Source organism: Stegodyphus dumicola, chromosome X2 (genome assembly GCF_044657685.1).
Source record: "Stegodyphus dumicola isolate Sdum_Otavi_A_Nest chromosome X2, ASM4465768v1".
In the NCBI taxonomy this organism is placed as follows: Eukaryota; Metazoa; Arthropoda; class Arachnida; order Araneae; family Eresidae; genus Stegodyphus; species Stegodyphus dumicola.
The window spans coordinates 122,836,537-122,863,571 of record NC_140781.1 but is presented as its reverse complement, the minus strand read 5'-3'; the positions used below and the strand labels follow the sequence as shown (position 1 = coordinate 122,863,571).

The 27,035-nt window shown below is 34.2% G+C and overlaps 1 protein-coding gene across 5 annotated transcripts in view; it reads left to right on the top strand.

The window, feature by feature from the left end:
- LOC118199442 (alpha-(1,6)-fucosyltransferase-like) overlaps positions 1–27,035 on the top strand; it is a 223,312-nt gene that overhangs the window by 111,726 nt on the left and 84,551 nt on the right. For 4 of the 5 annotated variants that reach the window (XM_085810142.1, XM_085810145.1, XM_085810144.1 and 1 more), the window contains 2 exons: positions 7,119–7,308; positions 12,652–12,831. In XM_085810142.1, the coding sequence (XP_085666268.1) occupies positions 7,119–7,308; positions 12,652–12,831 (370 nt within the window). The remainder of the gene's footprint in view (positions 1–7,118; positions 7,309–12,651; positions 12,832–27,035) is intronic. The other variant, XM_085810143.1, reaches the window with a different exon arrangement.

Here is a 27,035-nt window from a genome sequence, read left to right as displayed (position 1 = left end):
AATATTAATATGTAATTTGGTGCTTTATTATTATTTAGAACAAGATTTTGTAAGTAACTGTTTTATTTTCACAAGACATGCTGTATTCTTTCGTCTAAAATCTGCCTGGTACTTTCGAAGCAAGAAAATTTTTTAGAAGACTTCTGAAGACTTTTGCTTTCACTTGTGTTTGATTTATTTTTTAAGAAATTTGATGAATATCATGATGTACACAAAGCAATGCTACTAAGGCATTAATTTTATATCATTATGAAAGATGGTAAATGGTAAGAGGATAACTAAAACGTTAGTCAATAAACACAGGCATTGTTTCTGATGCTTGTAATTAAATCGACCTGTAGCTTTCACAAATATAATAAAATTTCAGACAGAGTTAGTAATTTATTATAAATCAGTTTGACTGCCCTATTTCTGATAAACTAGGAAGCATTTAGAATAATTGTTAAGTCTTAATTTGTTACGTTTGGAAATGTCTTTGGCATTATATACATTAAAACTGATTCATTTAAGGAATGTCATTGTGTCAAGCTTCTAATATTTCATTATTAAAGAAGCCATTCCAGTTAGTTATCAAAATTCGCAAATGTAACTGACCAGTTTGTAACATACGAATATTGAATGTTGCTAACGCCTGTGGAATACTCACTTTAATAAGAAAGTACCCATTTTTTTTTTTTTTTTTTTTTATTTTTTTTAAAATTTATTTTATTTTTAAAGTAAGTATCACTAAAAACAACTTTATGTATCTTGTCATGCACCTGATGTAAAATTGATGTAAAATTATGATGTAAAATTGTTTCTCAAGATAATGATAAGGTACAATGGATCCTCCAGCAGCACTGGGCACTTCTCATTATCAGATATACACTTCATTAATACACAGTTACTGGTTTTCCACGTTTTCAAAGTAAACGACCACTACACACCCATTTAGCGGTCCTGTAAATTGTCCAGAAGTGTGTGGTTTTACTATTCTTCACTTTGTTGTAATGTGCATACATGATGCACATTACAACATACCAGCATGCATATGTCATTATCATATATTACACATATCTTCAAAGATATCCCTACTATTATGATGATGAAAAAGTGCAGTTACTTATCATAATGCCAAGCTTAGTTTTTCATCTATCAAACTAATTATTAACTTGATCCAAGCTACTCTAATATTTATTAGTAATATATTGAAGTAATAAAGTATCATGCACATATTTCATGCAAATACAATAATTTTTGCTTCGGATGTATTGTTAAAGTTTATGTCAAGGCAGTTCAGGTGTTTTGTAATTGTAAACCACTTGTTTTTTAGCTGCAATCTACTGGTATGTGTGAAAAGTATAAAACAAAATTATCCAAAGTGTCATGCATACATTTCACAGAAACATAATTATTTTGCTTCGTAAACATTGTCAATGTTTATGTCAGGGCAGTCCGGCTATTTTGTAATCATAGGCCACTTTTTTTAGTTTCAAAAGTTTAGTATTTTAGTTTTGAGGGAAAAGTATAAAATAAAAGTATCTAATGAATGGGTAGTCAACTCCATTGATGGTACCATGTTTTGGGGTTTAGGAGCTATCTGTTATATATTAAAGGCAATGAATACTGTATTAATAATCTTTTATACAGAAACTGTACTGTTATGAGTTTTGAATTATGCAAAGTACTCCAGGTCTCTTTGCTAACTGTTGATCAATAATAAAAATTCTCGTATGCAGATGAATTATTATTCAATAACTACTTGGGACGATGAATTAAACAACAATTGTGTTGACATCATATCGAACTTTGCCTAAAAATATCATAGTGATTCTTTTTAAGTTGTTAAGTGCCTTTTTTTCTGTTATTCGCATAACTTGGTATGCAGATGAACGCTCACATTTAAAACCAAAACTAAATGGTTTTCGATATGTTATTGGTGACATATTAATATTCCAGTTTGTCTTCGCATACCTTTTTAAAAGAGAGACCAGCTGAAGTTGCTCTGTATTTTGAAATAATCATAAAAATATACTTTTCCGAATTTCAATTGTTAATGCAAATGTTAAAAATGCGCCATTTCATAACTTAGGTTTCAGAACATATTAACATACCACTGAAATATTACAACATTAAATCCTTCTTCTACCAAAAATTTTCGAAAATACAAAAGCAGTCTTGTTTTATAATCTTTCACTCCCAAAAAATTGAATAAAAACTCTCATGTTACTTCGAATTTCTGACAATAATAACAGTAATGTATAATTATAATTACTTTTATGTTCTGGTACAGGAATTTTCTTTATATCATTATATATTTTGTTAGGCGAAATTTTCTTCCTAGTAAACATCTGTTATATTGCCCAAATAAAAATACTTCAAGCGTTGATGTGAGCTTTGCGTTCTGTATTCTTTACCATTTGCACCTTTTAATAGTTTATTATTAATTTAGAATTGTATATGCGTACAAAATTTATTTGGTTTTATACAGCAACGAATAAATTAACTTTTACAACATGTTCTAAAGTATTTTTTCGTCCTCCATGCAATCGGTTTACCACGTGAGCTGACAAGTAACATTATTACTTCTCAATCCGATCAGGCATACGGATTCAGTATTTCTCAGCAGGGAGAATAGCGAGCATGTTTTAAAAGCATACTTCCGGGACTGTATCAACGACGTTAGATGGATTGGAACCGTACGAAGGGCAATAAACTGGGAAAATAAAACCTAATTATTTTTTTTTAATTGTTTAAAATTTCGTTTCAAAGTCAAGTGTTATTCCAAAACTAAGGCGAAGTAACACACATGTTTTGTAGAAAACAGTAAGGTAGTGCCATCAGCAGAAATTAAATATGATATTTTAAGTATTACAGATCGCCTGTATTTCTGAAAAGATTTCAAATTTCTTTCTAAACTGTAATGTATTCGAACATATATTAATTTTGGAAAGATTTTAAATTTAAGTGTGTCTGAATTGTATTTTTAGATTTAACATAAATTTATGTCCATGTTAAATCTAAAAGTACCGCAAGTTAATTGTAGGAAATCGTAGAGCAGAGTCTTATTTCGACTTTCAATAAAGACGAAACTGAATAAGTGGTAAGTGAAATAAACTAAATCTATGGCCAGGCAGGCTTAAGTAAAAGATGAAATGCTAGAGATTAAGGTAGAATTTGGAATACTAAGATGTTGTCGAGATGCCAGAAATACAAACATGATGTACAAAACTGAGTCGAGGTAGCTGTAGATAGAAGAAAAATAGATGCACTTTTTTTTCAGAGAAAACACAGCTGCCGTAGATAAAGATTAGGAAGGATTTTACTTAATTAGTGAGGATAAAAAAGAAAGTGGTTGTAGTAAAAGGAATAAATGTGTCATAGTGAACTAAAAAGTATTAGTGATCTCAAATACTACAAAATTTCTTTTCCCACCTAGGTTCAACTGGAAGGATGGTTTATGTAACATTTTAACTAATTTTTAGATTTAAATAAAAAAAAAAGGAGCACAGTTAATGTAAAGAAGCTACAAGTATTATAATGCTGTGGTTTTAACACAGAATGAGTCCGTTTCAGGACTTTCATGCAGAGCTCTTCTTCCGGAAGGGGCGAGTATGGCATTTTAGGTTTCACCAACGAAAGGTTACTTAATTTACTTCTTTTCCTTTCTATCTCTGGGCCCAACAGCGGCTGAGCAGTAAAGTCGCTGAACACTGGTAGTTCGATCTAGGGCTCGAATTCCGGCGAATGGGCTGGACAATGCGGGTTTTCGTGCTTTCCCCACGTGTAACATATAGACGAGCGAGTTTACCTTAGAATATTCTCCACGAAGGCATCCCTCCCCTCAGGCAGATAGCCCTTGAGCCTTTGTCGTAATCATATAAAACCAAAATCAGACCTTTCTATCTCTTTTTAGGACGAGGCTCGCTTTTTCAAAATCTATGAAGATTTTAGAGCCAAGCGGATTTTACTGCATATTTTTCCCGACTCCTTCCCCGAAATAAAATACTGAATGGTCTTTATAAAGCCTACTTAGGAAATTCAATACTGCTTCTGATGAATAAAAAAGGAATGTATTTTTACATGAAATTAAATAGAACAATATCATGCTATTCAAATGCCGTAGGAATACACATATGATACAGAGAAAATACATAGATGATTCCAAACAAGCCGTGGCATCTGCATTGTCTTAGAAACAGTTAATATGGTGCACATTTTCATGCGCAGACACGTAGTGTTACGCGCTAATTGGACAGACACGCAGGCCTTTCATGAAATTAATCAGGCTTCGAGTTAAAACTTTTAGGATTAAAAATTATTCTTTTAAAATGGAAGATCTGACCCGCTGATTGCTCAGGGAACGAGTCTGTTCTGCTGCAACTCGGTGTTCCAAGACATTCTAGACATATTCAACAGAAAGGACTTGTGACAAGTGGATTGAATCCTATATGAAGATATCTTCAATTCAAATTATTCATCCATAAAAATGTTAAATGGGCTCAAGATTTATTGTCTTTTAGGTGAAATTCTTAACTACCTCGCTTGGGTCTTTATGATCTCGTTTACGTATTTTAGCCAGTTGCTGGATTTCAGTTGCAAATATGCAACTGTGAGACAACAAATATGATCTGTGAGATTATTTATCACGATTCTTCCTCAGCTGTGAATTTACCACCATCAAAACTGGGTCTTTTAATAATTTGTAGAAAGGGTGTGAACGAATGACTCAGTTTTCCTAACTGTGGATTGATTCCCTAGATAAAAGTACGTTGAAACTTAAAAATTGATCTGTGCAGGTAAAAGTATCGTATTTAAATTGAACATTAGCTCATCAATGAAAAGAATTTGTGCTTAACCATTTGAGTTCCTGTAGCAGTGAAGATGACACTATCTTAAGTTGTCTGACAAGAAAAGGAAGAACTTGATATGTTCTCCTCGCGAACAGACCCCTTTTGAGCCGCAGTGGCTAATCGCACCGACGGTGCGAATAGCTAAGAAGCTATTCACACGGCCTACGTTCGAGCATGCGCACAATCAGCCCAGGTACCAGCAGTTTAAGCCGATTTTCGTTGGCAGAGGTAGCGAGAGCGAAGGTTATGAACCCTAACTCAGCAATAGTGTTAATAGTTTACCAGCAAGAGAATAATTTGCAAGTAATAATTATCAGTTACAAAGACGAGGTCAATCTATATACATAATAATGTTCAGGAAATAATCAGATAAAATAGGGATTTAATGATGGTTATAATTGCAAGCGAGGATGTGTAATTAGTTAAAAAATCTTTAATGTATTGACAAAAAGGCTACAGAAATTACTTAGATTCTTTTATTTAACAGAAGAATTTTTATGTAAACTTAGACCCTAGTCTTATAGCATAGGACTGTCAGAATTTATTATTCAATAAGAAAACTTACTGAAAATTATAATATTCTTTTATACTCATCACTTTTTCAGTATTCACGCATGTTTATAGGTTCAAATGCCATACTTCAAAATTAAAGTTATTTATAAAATAAAACCTTATAAAATCTGATAACTCATTTGTGTGTGTAAATTTTTAAATCTAAATTTCTTACATTAAATTATTTCTGTCTTTTAAATAACATCCCATTATTTATTTCAATTTAATTTATTAATGTGTTTGTACTAATATTTCAAAGTTTTTTGGAATACTTTTTACGTCCTGAAAATGCCAAGTATTTCAATAAAAAAAAATAAACAGGCATACAAAATTGTTAATAACCAGTATTATATGATTAATTGTTTAGTAGTTGATTTAATCACTTTTAACTTAATTCATGTCTAAATTTTCTACACAGAAATCCTCTATCTAATTTTTAGTATCCTTTCTTGGACGAAAATTTTCAAAGAGGAATGAATTAAAGTCCTGATTGCGCAAAACACATCTTTGAAACTAAATGTATTCTAAGAAGTTCAAAAAATGTAAACAAGATTTTGTCCCCCCAAACCAGTAATTTAAACTATCCCAACTAATTTAAATTATTCAGGAAAACGATAAACATTGCGAACATAAAATTCTAACCTTTTTTATATATACTTTAATAACAGGAAATGTGTTCCTTTTTTTTATAAGAAAAGGAACCCATTTTCCGTTCTAAACTTTTGAAAGCCGCCAACGCTTAAAAAATGATAAACTACGCCAGGGTAAGTAACCCGTCTTAAAAAAAAAAAAAGATTCACTACAACACTTACTATTATGCAGTTCGCGTACGTAGAATCCGTTCTTTTTTATTGGGCTCAAATCACGGATCTGACAACTCATTGCACATGCGTGGTTAATGTTGGTGCGAATAGCTTAAGCTGCTAACCGCACCGCTGGTGCGAATAGCATCGGCCCTTTTGCGCAGGCTTTGGTGCACGAAAACCCTGTTTTCTTCTGCTTGTTGCGTCGAGGTCAGATGTGAATTACACCTTGCAGTTGCACCCGGACTTCGTCTCGCTATTCGAGACAAATAACGGATGCAGTAACATCCCTTTGAAAAAACTGACTTTCCAGCTGACATACTTTGATAAGAAATCGGCTTCGTACCTTTGAGATGATGTACCTTTGAAATGATGAAACATGGCCTAACTCAGCTGACTCAAACTTTAATAGCGTGATTTAACTTCGGCTAGCAAATGGCTAATGTTAGAATATTAACCGGCACTATTGGGGGATAGAAAGCAAATCTGCGAGCGTTGCTGCCAATTGTCTATCTAAAACATTCAAAACCCTTGCCTTAAATACTCTTAACTCATTTGCATCCTCTTGAGAGCTAAAAAAAAAAGAAGTAATAGAAAATTAAAATCAATAGTAATTGAAGATTCAAACCACAAAACTAGTTAATTATGATAACATAAAATAACTTATATCTGTAATTGTTGGTAGGTGCATAAATAAAGATGCATCGAAATAAATAATACTCGTTTACCTGCGGCATACCTTTATTTTGAATCTCAATTAGCATCAACATGATTTCCTAGATTTAAAGTGGGGGGAAGCAATTTTTTTTCTGTATTTCTTTTCTCTTTTATATATATATATATATATATTCAGGAAATGTATTTAAAAAATTGTTGTACATTTCTTATAAATTATCTCATGATATTTAAAAATAATATATCTCTTTGGCAGATAACAAAGCCCGTTGGATCATGCGTACTATTCCCAGAAAATTAGGTCCCAGGATAATACGACTTTATGGAAATCCTTTAGCATGGTGGTACGGACAATTTCTTCAGTATTTAATGAGACCAAACATTCATCTAAGTTCATTATTAGAGAAGTTAACTAGAAATATAAATTTCACAAGCTCCGTCGCTGGGTGAGTACAGAATATATTAATTTTATAATGCGCATATGCTCTGTGAAACTAAAACTGTTATATATTAAAAACGATTTTTTTAATGGGATAAACTACCTTTACTTAATTTCAGTTTTTTAAGTTCCATGTAGTTGATGATATATCACTAAGATAAAAGGTAAATGTATGAAAATATTTTAGTTAACATAGTTCTTCTATCTTACTTTATTAACAGTAATTTAATATTATTAAATTTTAATATAATCGCTTAGTATTTTAATGGGTCAGGTTAACATTTAAAATCATTTTTTGGCATTGAATCATATATAATGAAAAAAAGAAGAAGAATTTTTTATTCTTCACAAGTTTTCAAAAGGGTAAAATTAATAAAAATTAAATAATATAAATTTAAGATTACAATTTATATATTAATTGATCCATCTCTAGATATCTCTAGCTAACTATACCACAACTATGGGTTATACCGTATTAAATACAAAAGTTTCATAATTACACATATGAGATTCATAATTACACTTATGAGATTCTCAGTTATAAGCATGGAGACAGAAGTTATGAAGCAGTTAACACCTCACTATAAGACAGGTTGAAGCCATTTCGCTGATAAGCTTGCTTGCCTCGCTCATTTTTATCGGCTACCATTTCTGTGGATTATCTACATATAATTACACCATAACAAATACAAAAGTTTCATAGTTACACATCTCTTACTTATACCCTGTAGTGCCATTAACTTAGTTTGGCGGATAAGTAAAGTGACCATATCTCTCACTTATGAGAATTTCAGTTATAGGCATGGAAGTAGAAGTAATGAAGCGACTAATTCCCTTACTGTAGGACCGTTTGAAGCCATTTCTCTGATAATCTTGCCTGCCTCTCTCGTTTTATCGGCCCAGTCAGGCTACTAATTATATGTAACTCTACGTATTTTTCACTATTTTAAACATGCTAATAAGCTATCTTTTTGCAAATAAACTAAAAATTTTGGTCATACTATTAAAATGATTTTTAAATTTACCACAGTTAGATTTTACAAGCATTAGCAGTTTGCAATAAGCATAAAATAAAATATTAAGAAATACTTTTAAAAAGCATTGATAGACACAGAGATGTAATTTCAAAGCAATTAATTTTTCTGTGCTATTTAAGTATTTAATATAAGTGACAGAAGTGAAACTGAAGTCCTAATCAGATATAACATTAATAACTAATATTTTAATAGCAAAAAATGATTGTAAACTTAAGGTAGTTTTTTAGGAAAATCTCCAACTAGTAAATACCAGAAACGAAAATTGAAGAAAATAATAGATTGATTTCTGTATACATAATAAAACTTCTAAAATGCTTTTCTATACTTAAGAAAAAAAATATTAACATGAAACATGAGCAGTCTTTATTTATAGCGAAAGTATGACTTTCATCAGAAATTCGAAAAATTAGATTTCATGAAGACGATTTAGTTGCACAATCTCTTAGTTCCCCTGTATTTAAATACTTACCTCATAACATCTAATCCATGTTATCGAAAGCTTAATAGGAATTTTGAGATACATTAAGCAAAATATACAAAATAGATTTGTACATCCATGAGTAGAATATTTAAATTAAATCCTAAAATAGATCGCTTTTGAGGTCATGTAATGCAAATAATTTCTTCCTTGTCTACTATGAGATGCACACAGAAATGTTAATATTAACTCTGATTAAATATTATGAAACAGAAAATTAATATCTTGTTAAAATTTAAGGAATTAATTCAAAATTTAATAGATTTTATTCATATTACCGACAATGTTTATGTACACTATTCTTCAAACAAAGTTAATTCAGATGACCGCAAATTCAGTTGAGTTAAAAATAAATTAATGAGCCACATTAATTAATTAAATAAGATAAAAATCAGACACTTAAAATTTCGTAAAAACAGTATGTAAAAATTTATTATTAGAAAAGAGAGTTTGCGTTGGATCGAGGATATTTTTATTATTTAATTTTATTAATAGCATTCTTTTTTCAGTACCATCAAAAACTTGATTATACTTGACAAATAACCGTAAAAGTTATTCTCCTTTGCACAAAACTAATTAATTAAATATTATTATTATTTTTAATGTAAATTTTCCAGTAGCACTTTACAGCCCTACATACTTCTGATCCTTCGATAATGTTAATGCTGCGTTTAAGCACTCAGGTAAATATTTTGCACTTATATATAGTAAGCGTAAATCATATGATAATGACTTCTGCAGAGAAAAATTATATTTAACTTAAAATTTAGCAGCTTTCTTAGGAAGAGAAATGTAAAAATGAAATACAAAAAGATCTTGTAGATAATCTTGAAACTTATGCAAAAAAAATTATTAAAGTTTCCAAAATTCTTTCTAGCTAAAGAAGTTAGTCTTTAAGTATATTTCATTATTTTTTATGATATCATCAACTAGTTATTAATATTTAACACAAATATCATTTGATTTACTTATAAAAACATTACTTTTAATTAATTTTAAGCAAGCAAAATTAACATGAAGCATTTTAAGCAAAATTAACTTTAACTAATTTCAAATTACGTAAATAGAATCAATCAAATTTTCATTTTCTAAAAGTTTTTCAAAAGTCATAATTCCATAATGCTATAAGATACTATTTTATGAATATTAAATATTAAAAAATTAAGAAATAGCATTTAAACAACATCACATTCATAATATCTAGCATTACCTTAACTCCAATGTAAACTGTAAATTAGTATTTTTAATACAAGAACGACTACACTTAGAAAATTCTAACACGAAAGAATACAGAAGCAATACCAATGGAAAGAGGAATATACATTACTTTAATTAATTAAGCTTAATTTTTTGCTTTTTGATGCATTCTTTCTGAACATCCAGTGAATGTTAAACTTGCAATCCCAATGTTAAAATCCAATGAATGTTAAACTTGAAATGGTTTGTTGTGTGTCTGTTGTCACACAACAAAACATTTTATCTCTTTAAATTAAAAATATAGAAAATATTGTCGAGAGTATCATCGATGCCATAGCATCCTATTGTAAGGAGGAAGTGGACGAGGACCGATAAAAGAAATTGAGCGTGGATTGATAACTGACTCAGTTTCAACCTCAGATTTAGGGCTCCATATATTTGTATCTCCATGATTATAGGCCGACATGATTGGTCTATAACCATAGAATAATACATACCATCTATGGTCCTGGTCAATAGTATGGAGACATAGTGCTACTTTATTTTCATATAAGTCTGAATTTGATAGTTTTACCTATCAGTTAAGATAGAATTTCATGAAATTTTTGTTTTGCAAATTTGTCGAAATACAGGGCCTAATGTCTAAAATCAGATGTCTAATGTCTAAATCTAAAGAATAAATGATACATAATTTAAACTAGGCAAAATGTAAAAAGATAAATAACAATATTAATAAACTAAATTAATGATAAAGAGCTGAATAAAAAATTGAAGCAAAATAACTAAAATACTAAACTGAATGATAAAGCAAACGAAGAGTGGGTAAATTCATAATAATAAGACGAGATACCGAGGATCAAAAACAAATTAAATATTTTGAGCAATACCCTTCGAGTTCAATAAATTTATCCCTCTGTTTTCCATTTAAACTCTTCTTGACTGGATGAGTACAAACAATAAATATTATGTTTACCTAAAAGATTGCATGCGACATGCGATTTTGCATGTTTCTTCGCACCTGCTTAACTCTCGCATGTCTTTAAGAATGCTCCACATGTCTTTCTTTTTAGAGAAAGTGAGGCATATATACAGAGGCTCACAGTTTTACTAATTGATACAACGAATACCACATAAATAACAGAATTTTATGCTAACACTCAGATTCGGTTGTTTAATAAAGTGTCAGAACTCATTTCCTTTTGGACTTCGGCGCAGTCTTTGGAAATCTGTCTTTTTAAACTGCCAATCTACCCCTAAACATGGCCGACTAGCAGAGTAGGAACAACATACCAACCGTGACGAGAATTTTCGTTAGTTCTCAGTACTCGCTAAGATTCAGCATAAGTTCCAGTTAAGGAACCGAAGTGTTTGATCTTTCTCCCTCATAAACAAATTATATAGTAACTAAACAAAGAGTTTACTTAAAAACAATAAACCAATTTCACTTCAGAGTCTGGTTTTGAAGTTTTAGTAAGTTTCAGCTCCTTAGCTATTTCAGTAATTTAGGTGTATTTAATTTAATTATGGCAAAGCACACTAGGGCTATCTGCCTAAGGGGAGGGATGCCTTCGTGGAGGACTTTCTAATGGAAACTGGCTCGTATACACGTTACACATGGGGAAAACCACGAAAACACCCATGCAGCCAGCCCGTTCTCGGGATTCGAACCTCGGACCGAACTACCAGTGTTCAGCGACTTTACCGCTCGGCCGCTGGTGGGCCCATTTCAGTAATTTAGAAAATTAAATTTAGGGCAGTTAGTCTAAAAATTAAAACAGTTTAGTTATGGTTTTATCAGTTTCTATACATAATTATTACACAAATAATGTGCATTAAAAAATATTTTTTACGAGATATATGCCGATAAGTAATTGGTATAATGTTTATAACACTTAATAATGAGGTAAATTTATATTGGATCATTTAAATGTGTTATAAATTTAATTATTTGAAGATATTATTGAAAACTAAAGACACAGATTATAAAGATATAAATTACAAAATTATAAAAATATTACTAGTCACTACACTCGTTAACTAACGCATAGTTTCAATTTAAAAGCGAAGTGAGGATCTTACGATAGAATTAAACGGCTACATCTCTGAGACCTGACAGTTTGCCAGGCTACATCAATTGCGAATTAAAGATCATATGCATTCATAGGATCATACATTTGCCTGATCATGTGTTTACAAAAATGCCCTAGAAGAAGAACCCCCCCCCCCAAAAAAAAAGACACCTCATAGACATTTCTGATATCAGGAACGTCTCAGAAATTTTGTAAGATCTGATAAAAAGAATTCATTGCTAAATAAATAAAATGGTAACAGTACTACACATATTCGTCGAATTAATATTTTAATGTATTTATTTTCTTAGTTTATAACTATCTCATCGAGTGTTTAATTTTAGAGATTAGACCATGATTTATATATTTATGCATAATCTATTAGTATTTAGTTTTGAGAAATTATTTAATTGTAATGCAACAAAATGTAAAAAAAAAATAATAATAATAATAATTGAACAAAAAATTTCAGGAGACATGTATAGAATTTTCATTAAATATCAAATTCATTTTTATTTTTATAGCTTCTATTAATGGACGGAAGTTTTATGTTATTTCTCCCAATTTAGAATACATGTCCGACGCACGGATAAAATAGGCTCTGAAGCGCAAGCACACAAGTTGGAAGAATACATGCAACATGCCGAAGAATACTTTCAAACCTTTGAACTGACATCAGACCAAAAAACTAAACGGAGGGTTTACATCGCAACGGATGACCCAGGCGTATTGCAGGAATGCCATGCAAAGTAATAATAATAATTATCCAGTTTAACCTTGAAAATACGCTAAAAATGTAGACATGTTGAATGCAAATAAGAAGGCTTTGTTTTGAATAAATGACCAATGGGTGTTTATAAATGAATGGTGCGGTTTTAAAAATTAATAATAAATCGATGTATTACCTTGCCCATGGTAAAATCTACACCGTAGGCATAGGCAACTGTCCAAGTTTCTCATGCGTTACCTGCTGTTTGTTTGTCATGATAACTGGGCAGCCGCAGCATCAGTTTCCAAGATGGTGTCGCAACAGGAAAAGGCTTTGTGTGTTCTCCATTTTGAGGTATTGAGATCTGTGGTTACAGTGCATCGTGAGTTTCATGCACGATTTAGGAAAGATCCACCACACAAGAATAACATAAGTAGGTGTCACCGTCAGAACAAAGAACAGAGCAGAATACCGGAAACGAACTCCTGTCCTGGTGTGAATCTTTCAGGAATTGACGCCCATACCCCAGAGACTCTCCGGATTAAGACCTTTAAAGGCCCCAAGCACTTCAAAAGATTTCGGTGTACCCCTGCATGTACCTTATAGCTGTTTTCCCCATTCCTTCTATAATGATTACTTCCTTACTACATGATATTAGGCTTTTTTTTAATAAACAAGTAATTATTAATTTTACTAAGAACTTTTTTGTAACCCAAGGGATCTTGATGATGCCGATCAGTTGCTGGTGCGTATTCGACTATTGACTATTTAATCATCATTAATACCCTTTAAAATTCCAGCTAACCCCTGGAATAGATCTGCACTAATTTAATATGAAATGATGCCATTTATACGCCAACAGCTTGACTAGAAGCCCTGGAATTCAGATCCCTCTGTTTCTGATCATCAGTAAAAATATCACTAATCACGTGCGTGACGTGATAAAGTAGATACAAATTTACTAATAAAGCTCAAGAAATAAGCAACAAGACAATCAGCTGTCTTGTAACAGTGATTGTCTTATACCAGCTTGCAACATACATCCCGAAAGCCCTTAGGCGCATTTCATCGAACAAATGCCATCTTCGGCTCATGCTTTCCACTTTGGCAGTCTCGGATTACACAGAAATATCGCTCCTTGGGAACTGATGCATAGGTCCCGTATGCTTCTTCTTAAGGCGTTGTGATTGCGGAAGTGTGTTTTAAACTAATTTTTGATTGCCTGTTTGCATTCGGTGATGCAGCCTCTACCTCATATGCTTCCCTTTTCTTCCAATCGTACCTTCTTCTTTTAGCGTTTGTTGCTTTTTTTTATCGCGAGTATAGTTAACCATGCTTGATATGTGCACCACTGTCAGCAGTATACATCTCTGTTCGAGCTAAAACTACTTGTTAGGTGTTCTGCAGCGTTCAGGTGTTACGTTACAAAGAATTGCTGGATATCCTCATGGGTGCTCTCTTAGTGTAATCTTTTAGCATATTTCAGATAACAAGTGGAGATTTTGTGATTCAAATCTTAGCAAGAACGCGATAGATTTACTACATTCTCTGGTTTCAAAATCATAATGTCTCTCTAACATTGCTTAATGCTTCGATAATACATGTTAGCAGATCGTTAATCTCACTTCCTTACTGTTCGCAGATCGTTAACCTCCCTGTCACTTATGCGGCCGCAGGCGAAAACCACGGAATCTGGCTAACCTTAACCCTGAATATCTTCATAAATTGAAGATCCTAACAGTTGCGAGAATGACGTTGTTTTTCAATGATAGTTCATAGGGAATGTAACATCAGAGAGGCTGGTCAGAAAAGTCACGTGATGTCAGAGAAGTGGGAGACTGGTGAAAAGACTGGAGACTGGAAGCTGAGCTATATACGAAGAAAAAGCAACAGTGTTACCATGCTTTTGTGCGGGTACAGCAGACTATCTCAGACCATACATTTAGGAAAAACAAGCTAAAGAAGAGGAAAGGAGGAAAATTTCTAGGTCAAAGTTGTCAGGACTACTATTCCTTCTAATAGCCTTTGGAAACATAACTAGTAGGAACATAAGCTGAGTAGAAACAGGGAGTCAACTCAAAACTATGTTCATAGAAGACAAATTAGAAGACAAATGAGAAGGGTTAAATTAAAGTGTAGAAGACAAACGAGAAGGGTTAAATTACACTTTATTTCTCACAGTGTACAGTTGATCCCGCACTTCGGGATACAAACATCAGCACTTATGGTCTGAAACGTAAAAAATAAGAAGTAAAACTAACCTAATAAAATAAAAACTAAACTCAGATACTCTACAAAAACTGGTAACGCGAAGATTGGCCTTTTAAACTCTATGTATGTAGAGAGCAGAATGCGGGAAACTACAATACGTCTTCAAGTATCAAAGAGAATTAAGTTCTGGCCTTAAAGGTAGACAGGAACTGACTGAAAAGCTCGCGAGTTCAGGCAGTCTCTCTCTCAGTCTCTCTTGGCTAAAAGCCATACCTAAATGCTTAACAGTTTGCGAGCTTAATTTGCATAAAATGTTCGCGTTTATTCTGGCTGGAAATGGAAAATAAGAGAGGCCTTGCAAAGTTTTAAAATAAAATAAATGTTAGTAAAACTTAAAATCTTTACATACTTCCTGACAGAACTGAATAGTTCGAAAACAAGGTCTAAATGACCTTGTTGAGATCTTTAAATTATAAATTCTAATTCAAACACGAGGCCAATCCTTACAAATATTCTAACCTAGAAATTATAGTGGTTACAGAAGATATGTTCTAGAGACAAAGATTCTTCATCTGTACTTGAATCTAAAATACAATTTTTCTTCTCATTTGTCTGGCTCCTTCCAGAGATCTGGAAGGAAAACTAGTTTAGTACTTTGGTGCAGCATTTTAGATGGCAAATAGCATAAACAAGTTTCTTTTAGAAAGCGCTGTTCTCAATTATCTATTTCATTCATACTTTTATTTAATTATCTCTCCGTGTGTTGTAAAAAAAAAGAGAAATGTCAAACACGGGCTTGAATATGTACTACTTGCCAAGATGTCTTCTATCATATGTGGATAACTTCAGAAAGGAACGAGCAGGCACGGATAAAAATTTAAAGCCATTAGAATTGCTTCCTGCTGTCGCTATGCATCTCTTTAATCTGTCAACTTCTTTGGCGATCACAGCAAAAACCCTGTCTTAAATTTTTTGTTCGATTTGTCCTTGGACGGCAGAAACTCTTTCTTCAATTTGTTGTTCGATCTGTTGTTGGATGGCCGAAACTCTTCCTTCGATTTGTTCTTTAAAAGAAACTCCTTCTTCAGTGTGTCCAACTTTATTTTCAACAGCGTCTATTCTGCCTTCCATGGCCTCAAATTTGTTTTCTATAATGTAGGTAATTTCTTTTTTTTTTTTACTTCCTCTTGACCTGCTTCAATCTTTCCTTCATCGGCTTCCATTTCTTTAACATGTTCTTCCATCTTTCCTTAGACGGCTTTCATTTGTTCTTTAACGGATTCTTGAGCAGCTTCTATCTTTCTTGAAACGCAGCAAAGGCTGCCACTAATTGCCTTAATTGTTTCTCCCCCGCTCTTGTCACTGACATTCAATCCCACTTCAGACACCAAAAAGTATTGCGTGCGTACGGGTTTGTAATAGATTGAATGCGCAAGTCCAATAAAAGGTTAATAAAATTTATTCTTATCAAAATGAATATAACAGAACGCTGGAATTTTCTTCAGAGGTATTCGTACAAGTGTTCACATTAGCACGCAATATAATCAATACTTGTACTGCAAACTTCTAGAAACGTTAAAATACAACGCACTGCAAAGCGTTATCGAAAAAGAAAGCTAATTCAGATATCTGAGTTCACGTGGAACTAAATAAATCGCAATTACAATAACTAAGCATATAAGGTATTTCTCCCATTTCTCTAGGGTGCCTTCGTGGTGTAGGGGTTCTGTACACTGGGTCGGTATTCCAGAGGTCCGTGGTTCGATTCCCGGCGAAGACGGTTGCATATTTTTCATCTTGCCTGCTTCCAAAAACATCTTATGACTCTGCAAGTGGCGCCCGAATTAAAAGAATTGTGGATGATGATTCTCCGCACCCAGGATTTGGCGATTAGTTCCCCTAAAACCCTAGTCGTCCTTTAAAAAGGGGAGTATATAAGGTATTTCTCCCACTTCCCTAGCGTGTCTTCGTGGTGTAGTGGTTCTGCACACTGAGCCGGTATTTCAGAGGTCCGTGGTTCGATTCCCGGTAAAGGTGGTTGCATATTTTTCATCTTTTCTGCTTCCAATAAACCTAATGACTCTACAAGCAACTATCTAAACAACTGACATGATATGTTCTCTCTCTAATCTCTAGTAAGTTCTGCTTCTCGAGAATTTTGGAAAGCAATAAGAGGATGTAATTACGGTTACAGCTAACATGGTGGTCAATTACATTTATTCAATTTAAAAACAAATTACAGAGATATCCATTTATTCAATGTTAAATGCATGTGCTCCTGTATTTTTACTTTTCCGGCATAGCTTTCTCTTAAAATTTGTTTCGCACTGCATTGCACGGAGAAATAAAAACAATTTTGGTTACAGTTCTATTAAAATTAGCGATTTAAGTACAAAATTCATAACAGTGTGTAAGTCATGAAGTTTAAGCAGTCGTACTGTTCCTGATAATTTCTTGACAGCAGCTCTTGCATTAGCAAGCCTCTTGTGCACGAATAAATGTAAAATCACGCATTGCAGCAACGTTTCTCACATGTAGTTATTCGGTAAGAATGGGCTAAAGTATACACCAAGATATCAACTGCGCTGCGCGTACATACCAGCATCGGCCTACCTGAATAGGGAGGACTGGTAATGCTCTTAATTGCTTACACTGGAACGCCACTGGTGACAGCAAACCGCGACAGGCTTAGGTTAGATTATTTGAATACGGGGAAGTACATGAGGACTATCTGCTTAAAGGAAAGAATGCCTTTGTGGAGGACTTTGTAAGGAAAACTACTTCTTATTCACTGCCACAATAGGATGAACGGGGTTAGGGAAATGTATTGCATACTGCTGTACTCCGTCTCTTGCTCGATAATTCGCATTCCCTACACAAGAAAATTATCCAGTTGTACTAGTTGAAATAATTAGACATGTTTAGGTTTGAAGATCTAGTCCACCCATTGTGTGTCAGACCCTCCCTGATCGTCAGTTTAGCGTGGCTGGCTAAATATGGCATATCATTTCTATATGCATACTGTCGTTCACCCATCACTGTTCTGTAGGCAAATTTCATTAAAGATTTTACGATTTTCCATGTCATGAGTAACATATTGTTACGTTTTTCCTATTCTTCTGACACCAGTTCTTGCGTTATTTTCTTCCTTCACGTTCGTACGGGGTTCGTGTAGATTTGGAGTGAATAACGACGACACTTTACGAAGTATCGAAACACACTTTATTTGCCAGTATTGTCAGAACAGCTCCAAAACACGTTTTATAGTCGTTGATGAACTACTATAAACACGCTGGAACAATCAGCGACACAGCCTTCACACTGTCAGGCAATAACGGTGGAGATAGCTTCCTGCAAAGCACCAGAGTACAGCTCCTGACTCTGCTTGGTCGTTCTCGGAACTCCACGTACTCTTGAGACTCTCCACGCTACAACTCGCGATGCACTCGACGACACACCAGCACAGCTCCCGACTCTTCGGTTCAGTCGTTCCCGGAGCTCAACACGCTCTCTCGACTATACACTAACCGCGATACACTAAGAAACTCTTTCGGTGCACTCGACGACCCACTCGGCACTCGTTTCCCGGCTGTCAACTCGATCGACTCCGCACGGCTCGCTAGACGAGGCACACTCTCTGAGACGCACTAACTGACTGCGGACCAGCAGGGTTTATAAAGCTTTCGGCTTGTGTTCGAGAGCATTCTGGGCTAAACCGGTAAGAATTCGTTCCAGAAGGTTCTCCAACCGTCCATGGTATATCGCCAATTTTGTCGTCAAATCTCGCCAAACGGGCGATTTATCGCCAAATATGGCAACACTGTCCTCATTTGCCATTTTATGGCAACCCTAAAACTGCTTTGCGGGGAAGCCATCTTACCGCTTGTACATTTCGTAACAATATTTATGCCAAGGATTTACCCAGGGATCTGCATTTTAGAGCTTCTATCCATCCTAATTGCTAACTTCCAAAATTCTCTTCCACGGGTCCTGCAGTCGGTCTCGTATGATACTGAAGAGTACGTTGAGTATACAAGTAATTTCTACAACCTTAGGTTTGCGTACTCAAAAGCTGTTTCGGTGTTTAAGGACTTAAGTATGTATGTATGTATGTATGTATGTATGTATGTGTTGTGTGTGTATGTGCATATTTTTTTTCAATTTAAAGCTTCAAATATTTCTTCCCTTAACAAGTTCTGTTTAAAAAGTTAAACAAAGGAGATTAATAGCTTTTTGTCGCACATTTTATCAACCATTGGCAAAATTTCTAGTATACTTTCACTGTTGCTTTGATGGTTTTACTTACTAATTTTAGTGCATTTTTAAATTGTTTCGACAGAAATTATTCTATAAGTTCACCAATTTTCATTAGATAGAATAATTAGGATTCCCTTCGCGTGTGACCTTAAATTTAATTTTCATTTGCCTCTAGTTTCGTTCACCTAGAAATATACGAGGGCTATCCAGAAAGTAGATTACGTTTTGGAATAAAAAAATAAACAAAGTATAGGAAACAAATTTTATTATATACAGATGAAAGCCACACTCAAATACTACTTTTCTACATAGTCACCATACAAATTAAGGCATTTATCGTAGCGATGTACGAGCTTGGAAATTCCTTCGTCGAAAAATTCGGCCGCCTGCGCCTTCAACCACTTCGTTACCTCTTCTTGCAGCTGTGCGTCGTCATCAAAACGCTGCATAGCCAGCCACTTCTTCATTGCTGGGAATAGGTGGAAGTCGCTCGGTGCCAGGTCGGGACTGTACGGCGGATGAGGAAACAACTCCCACTTAAAAGATTCAAGAACTTTACGAGTGACATTTGCCGTGTGGGGCCGGGCGTTGTCGTGAATCAACAAGATCTTAGAGCTCAACATTCCTCTGCGCTTGTTTTGAATTGCTCTTCTGAGTTTTTGGAGAGTTTGGCAATACCTTTGAGAGTTTATTGTAGTGCCTCTTTCCAGGAAGTCCACCAAAATTACACCTTTTCTGTCCCAAAAAACAGTCGCCATCATCTTCCTTGCCGACATTGTTTGCATGCATTTCTTGGGTTTTTGGGGAGAACTTGTGTGCCCCCACTGCATTGATTGCAATTTCGTTTCACAGTTCACATGTTTCACCCATGTTTCGTCACCAGTAACGATGCGATCGAGTAAAGAGTCACCATCCTTATGGTAAGCGTCCAAAAAGTTCAACGCTGCAGCCATTCGCTGATTTTTGTGGTCCTCTGTCAAGATTTTTGGAATCCATCTTGCACAAAACTTGTGGTAACCAAGCTTTTCGCTGATGATTTCGTGCAACAAACTTCGCGAAATTTGTGGAAAACTCAAAGAAAGTTCCGTTATTGTGAAATTTCGATTTTCACGGACTTTAGCATCGACTTTTTCGAGAAGTTCGGCGGTCACTATGCTGGGTCTCCCACTTCGATCTTCGTCGTGAACATTGGTTCGGCCATTTTGAAATCTTATGACCCACTGACGCACTCCACCTTCAGTGATAATGTTGTCCCCATACACTTCACGAAGCTGCCGATAGATTTCTATCGGTTTACAGTTTTTTGCAGTCAGAAACCTTATTACTGAGCGCACCTCGCAGCTCGCGGGATTTTCAATTAACGCAGACATTTCAAACCGTCACAGTATCTGAACGGAGCACAGCACGAACCTCTCACTAGCACGGCTAGATGCAGACTGAGCTGCGCAACGCTCTGACCCCAAGATGGCCGCGCTAGCCCCGCCCCTAGCGGACACAGACGGAAACGTAATCTACTTCCTGGATGGCCCTCGTATATATATTCATATATTAAGAAATTATTATTAGAATTTTTTAAAAATTTTTTTAAAAAGATTATTCCATCCTAGGAAACATTGTTTAAGGCAGGGGTTCCCAAAGTATGCTCCGCACCGCCCTGGGGCGGCGTGAAAAACTCTTTCACGGAATACAAATTCAAATTGCGTGTGCTGCATAAATCCCTCGTTGCGTACAAAACCGACAACCCCAGTCTCCTCCCGCGTACAGAATTTGGGTTGGGTTTGGCAACGCCGAATTCTTTGCTAGCCGATGCGAGATATTTCCATACAACCGCATTCGACCGCCGCGCCTAAGAGTTGTAGCGAGCGCTCATGTGTGGTAGTATATAGGTCGCACTGCCAAGTTAGTTTATTGTAAGGGAAAGCACTTAAATTGTTAAGTTAAATAGAAGTAATAACAGAGTGTTCTTGGTAATGATACAGAGGGTTGGGATTTACGAACCCAGGACAGATAAACGTTATAATATATATTTAAAAATATGTATGTGAGCACTTCGGTTGCTTTGTTTTAATTGTGCTGTTTTGCATTTTCGGAAAAGTTAGTCACAAAATGGAAAGATTTTTTTTATTAAATATGCAAGTCGATAGTTCACGTTAGGGCGATCAAGTATGGACAAGTGAATGGGAAGTAAAAAGCCGGAAATATCGCAACTACCGTGATAGCTATTTGGACTTTGGCTTTATTTCAGTAAAAGTAAATTGTAGGGTTTATATTTATTTTAACTAACATTTATTTTAAATTTAAGCTATCTTTCCTGTCAAGCCTTTACCTTCCCCTAGAATTGCCAATGCCAGAGTATGTAAATCGTAGTAGAACGCGCAGAGTATTCAAATTTTAGCATGTTAAACATAGAAAATGCCGTGGTTCGCAAAGCAAATATTTATTACTGAGATATGCAGAAATACACGCAGAGTTACATGCAAGCAGAAATAAGTAAGTACAAGCACTAGCAGCCATAAGCGGTTACAGAGGTCATATATATAACTTTATAACAGATCATGGTTTAACAAATCATAAACAAAACACAATAAATAACCAATCAAAAGAAACATACAGAATGGGATTAAGTTTCAGAATAACTCGGACCTGGCAGAAAGCTAACGAATGTATCGGACTTGACGGAAAGCTATACTTCCTTTTAACCAGTAAGAATGCGATTACAAATATCTCAGCACTCCCCCTTAATCGCACATTATAGAAAACATAAAAGAATTACACAATTTTTAAACAACTCAAAGATAACAGTTCATAGAATTTTGTTTTGGACAAAGCCTTAGTTAACATATCTGCAATTTTTAAACCTGATTGTACATATTCAATTCTAATATTATTTTCCTTAACAGTCTTACGAGTGAACTTTAATTTTATATCTATATGTTTCAACCTACCTGAAAAGTTTTCATTAACAATACTTTTAATACATGACTGGTTATCCTAAAAAATATAAACATTTTTAACACTGGAAATTTCATTTACTACATTTTTTTATCCATAAAACATCTTGAATACCTTTACATAAAGCAATTATTTCAGCTTCTGTTGATGAAAGTACAATACACTTTTGTTTGTTACAGCACCACATAATAGGACAGTTTGAAAACATTATAAAGTAACCAGTAATTGATTTCCTGTCTTGAGTATCTCCCCCCCCCCAATCTGAATCTACATATAAACACAAGTTTGCCCTTTCCAAATCACCCTTTTTGTATATCAATTTTAAATTTAAGGTGTTTTTCAAGTACCTAAGAATTCTTTTTAGAGCACACCAGGAAACATCAGTAGGATGCTCCTGCAGTTGGCTTAAGCAATTTACTGCAAACACAATATCTGGCCTTGTGATATATGCCAAGTAAAGTAAAGATCCAATTAATTCTTTGTATGGACCATGAAATGCATTTCCTTTCTGAAAATCAGCTGCTGTAGATTTTGGTTCAATGGGAGTTTGGGCTGTTTTACAATCAGACATTTTAAATTTATCAAGTAATTTTTCAATATATGGTTTCTGATCTAAATATAAACAATCAGACTCAAATTTCAGTCTAATACCCAAAAATTCTGAGACAATTTCAGATTTTGACATTTGAAATTCACTAGACAACAATGATATTATAATATTTGTTTCTTTTACATCTGAACCTGCAATTAATAAGTCTTCTACATAAAGAGCCATAATTACTTTCTTACAATTTAAATTTCTGATGAAAATACATGGTTCAGAGTCCAATTGCTTAAAATCTAATTTAATAACAAAATTAAGAAATTTCTGATACCATTTTCGAGGAGACTGTTTAAGACCATATAAACTCTTTTTAAGTTTACATTTCTTACCACTCATATCATCATATCCTTTTGGCTGGTCCATGTAGATGGTTTCATCTAACTTACCGTTCAAGAAAGCTGTCTTGACATCTAAAGTAAAGGTTTGCAGACCTTCATTATTGATAATTACCAGAATTAAACGTAAAGAGCACATACTAACGTTATAATATATATTTAAAAATATGTATGTGAGCACTTCGGTTGCTTTGTTTTAATTGTGCTGTTTTGCATTTTCGGAAAAGTTAGTCACAAAATGGAAAGATTTTTTTTATTAAATATGCAAGTCGATAGTTCACGTTAGGGCGATCAAGTATGGACAAGTGAATGGGAAGTAAAAAGCCGGAAATATCGCAACTACCGTGATAGCTATTTGGACTTTGGCTTTATTTCAGTAAAAGTAAATTGTAGGGTTTATATTTATTTTAACTAACATTTATTTTAAATTTGGAATGGAGTAATTAATTTTTAAATTTGGAATGGAGTAATTTGGAATTTAAAATTTAAAATGGAGAAAACGTTTCTGTATAATCTACGCCTTCATTTTGCATAAAGCCACGAGCAACAAGCCTCGCTTTGTAAGTTCCATCTCGTTTTTTACTTAGAACCCATTTGCAGGAAATAGCTCTTTTATCAGGGGGTAAACTTTGTAGGTCCCAGACGTCATTATCTTCCATAGATTTCATTTCCTCGTCCATAGCTCTTTTCCATAGTTCTTGTTCTACTTGTGGTAGATTTACAATATCTTCAAATGTCAGAGTGTCTTGTGCAAACATTACTTGGTAAATCTCAGGATCAGGATACCTAACTGGCTGTTTCTTTTCTCTTGAAGATTTTCTTTGTTCCTCCTTCTTATTTGCAGCATTTAATTCGCCGTTATCAGTGTCTGAAATTGATTTGTCTTCATTTTTAATGTCATCATTGTCATTTTCACTCAAATCAGAACTATCGGGAATATATTTTTGATTTTCTACTTTCTTCTTTTTTTCATTAAATTTAACATTTCTGGAAACAATGATGCGTCTTGTTTCCGGAATCATTAAACGATATCCCATTGTGGAATAACCTACAAATATCATTCTGACAGATTTTTCATCTAGTTTCTTTCTATGCGATGGTGGCACTAGAGTATAAGCATCACAGCCAAATACGCGAATGTTTGTTAAATCAGGATCTTCACCATACTTCAAAAAATAAGGAACACGATTGTCAATTGAACTATTTGGGAGTCGATTATTTATGTAAGCAGCCGTAAGTACTGCTTCACCCCAAAGAAATTTTGGTAATTTCGCCTCAAGTATCATTGCTCTAGCTTTTTCCAGTACAGTTCTATTTGCTCGTTCAGCAACACCATTTAGAAAAGGTGTATAGGGAGGTGCAGGATCTATTTTTACACCTGCTCTTTTAGCAACTTCATGCAATTCTCCACTGACATATTCTTTCGCATTGTCACAGCGCAGTTTTGTAACAGTTGGATTCAATTTAAAGAATAGCTTGAGTTCATCAGCAATGTCACTTTTTCTTTTGAGCAGTCTGATTTCCATAAATCTCGAATAGTCATCAATTATAGTCATGAAATACCTTTCCCTATGGAGTGTTTGAGGTTCTGTTGGACCACATATATCAGTGTGTATAGTTATAAGCGGTTTGGATTTTTTTATGCGAGGACCCTTTCCTATAGGCAAAGCACTTTGTTTGCCACGAACACATACTTCACAAAAGGATTCTTTTGCAGGAAGATTCATCAGTTTTAATTTTTGATCACAGCAGTGTCCTAACCTTCTGTGACATAAATCATCATTCTTTACTGCTAAAGCTGTAAATAAATTTGGTGAAAAATCACTGAAATATTGTCTTCATTTGTCCAAGTATCCAAAACGAAAACGCTTGTTTTTGTTTTCAATATAAACTATTTCATTTTTAAAAATTACACTCAAACCTGCTGCTTCAATATTTTTGACAGAAATTAATTGCCCGTTTAATTTTGGAACGTAAAGAACATCTTTTCACATTATTTCAACACCATTCTTAGTTTTACCGCAAATATCACCAATTCCTTCCACTTCTAAAACCGCCGACTTAGACGCGCACTTAACAGTTCCAGTTTTAGGCTTAATTGAGGTAAACCATTCCTTGTGAGAAGACATATGAGAAGTTGCACCAGAATCAATAATAAATTGATCATGCACAAGATTTCCAGCCTTAAAAGATATTGCAGGGGATGCATACTTATTACTATTTGATTTTGCCTGCTTTTTAGAATTATCAAAACATTCACTTTTAAAATGACCAGTTTTCCCACAGTTATGACAGACGCAGTTCTTTTTCCTACAAAATTTAACAGAATGTCCTTTTCTTTTACAATAAGTACAAAACAAGTCTTTACGAGCACTAATAAAAACAGAGTTATCTGTATTTGGTTTAGAATACTTATTTTCATTTTTATAATCAAACATAAGAGATTCACAATCAATAAGTCTACTTGTAACAAAATCTAAACTCAAATTATTGCTTGGCTGATTCTCTAGAGATGCCTTAATATTTTCATATTCCTTTGGCAAAGACATTAAAATGTAAATAATAATATCAAAGTCACTTACTTCAGAGCCAGAGACGCGTAGACTACTCACCAGGTTCATTATGCTGTCAATATGCTGTGTCATTGACACATCCTTGGATTTCCTTATGGTAGCTAGACGTTTACGCGTTAAAATTTGACTCACTGCACCTTTAGCGCTATACGTAGCTTGTAGTTTCTTCCATATTTTACATGCAGTGTCTTCACGTTGAAAAGAAGCAATAACATTATCATTTAGAAGCGCAAGTATTAAGGCATAAGCCTTTTTTTGATTTCAAAACATCTGCAACTCTGTCCGCAACTGCTTCTATTTCCAAAAATGTATCCAATTCCCTTGCCGTAAATACTGCTCGAACTCTTCGTCACCAAACAGTAAGGTTATTAACACCGTCAAATGGCGCTATACCAAAAGCTTCCCTTTCACCTCCGGAAAAAGCCATCATTCACAATACACCAAATCAAAATCACGCGAACGATAAATTATTACACTGAAGGTTCAATTAGGGAAAATATCAGCGAATTCTAACTTTTGAAGGAACCACGCTCTGCTGTTAAACATAGAAAATGCCGTGGTTCGCAAAGCAAATATTTATTATTGAGATATGCAGAGATACATGCAAGCAGAAAAAAGTAAGTACAAGCACTAGCAGCCATAAGCTCTTGTCTTTGTCTTTTGAATGGTTAGGAGGCAATTAGCAGCCTCTGCTGCTTTAACCACCGCTTTTGAAAAAAATGCCCTTAGGCGTTGGTATATATAATTGAAAAAATGGGCGTGTAACGCCGCGCCTACTAGGCGAAGCTGAAGCAAATACAAAGGTATGTAGAGTGAAAAAGCATCTGGGAGCTGTTCGAGCTGTGACAAAAGATATAACTAGCTGAAAAGTATGCTTATTAAAGCATTTGAAAAAATAAACATTAAGTAATTTAAATTAAGTATGCTTTTGAAACAGGTTCAGAATGAAATGGATCGTAATTATACTGGTGGGAGTGGCTCAAATGAGGAATAAGTCAACAGTAACATATTTCTGGTGAATTTCAAGAGTTCTCGTACGAGAAATGTTAAAGTCATATAAATTAACAGTATTCACAAACAGTTCACACTGTACAAAGTTCTGGAATAAACACACTTTTTAAGAAACACTTATAATTTTAAAAGACACAATATTTCAGCATAAGTCACAGTTTAGAAGGCGGGATGGTGAAACACACATAATTAATTCAGTTTGTGTGTCCCTAACAAAGTCTTTTTATAGGAGCACTAATAAAATATAAAATTCTTGAAAATAATGATATAAAGTAATAATCCACTGAGCTTTTTTAAGTCC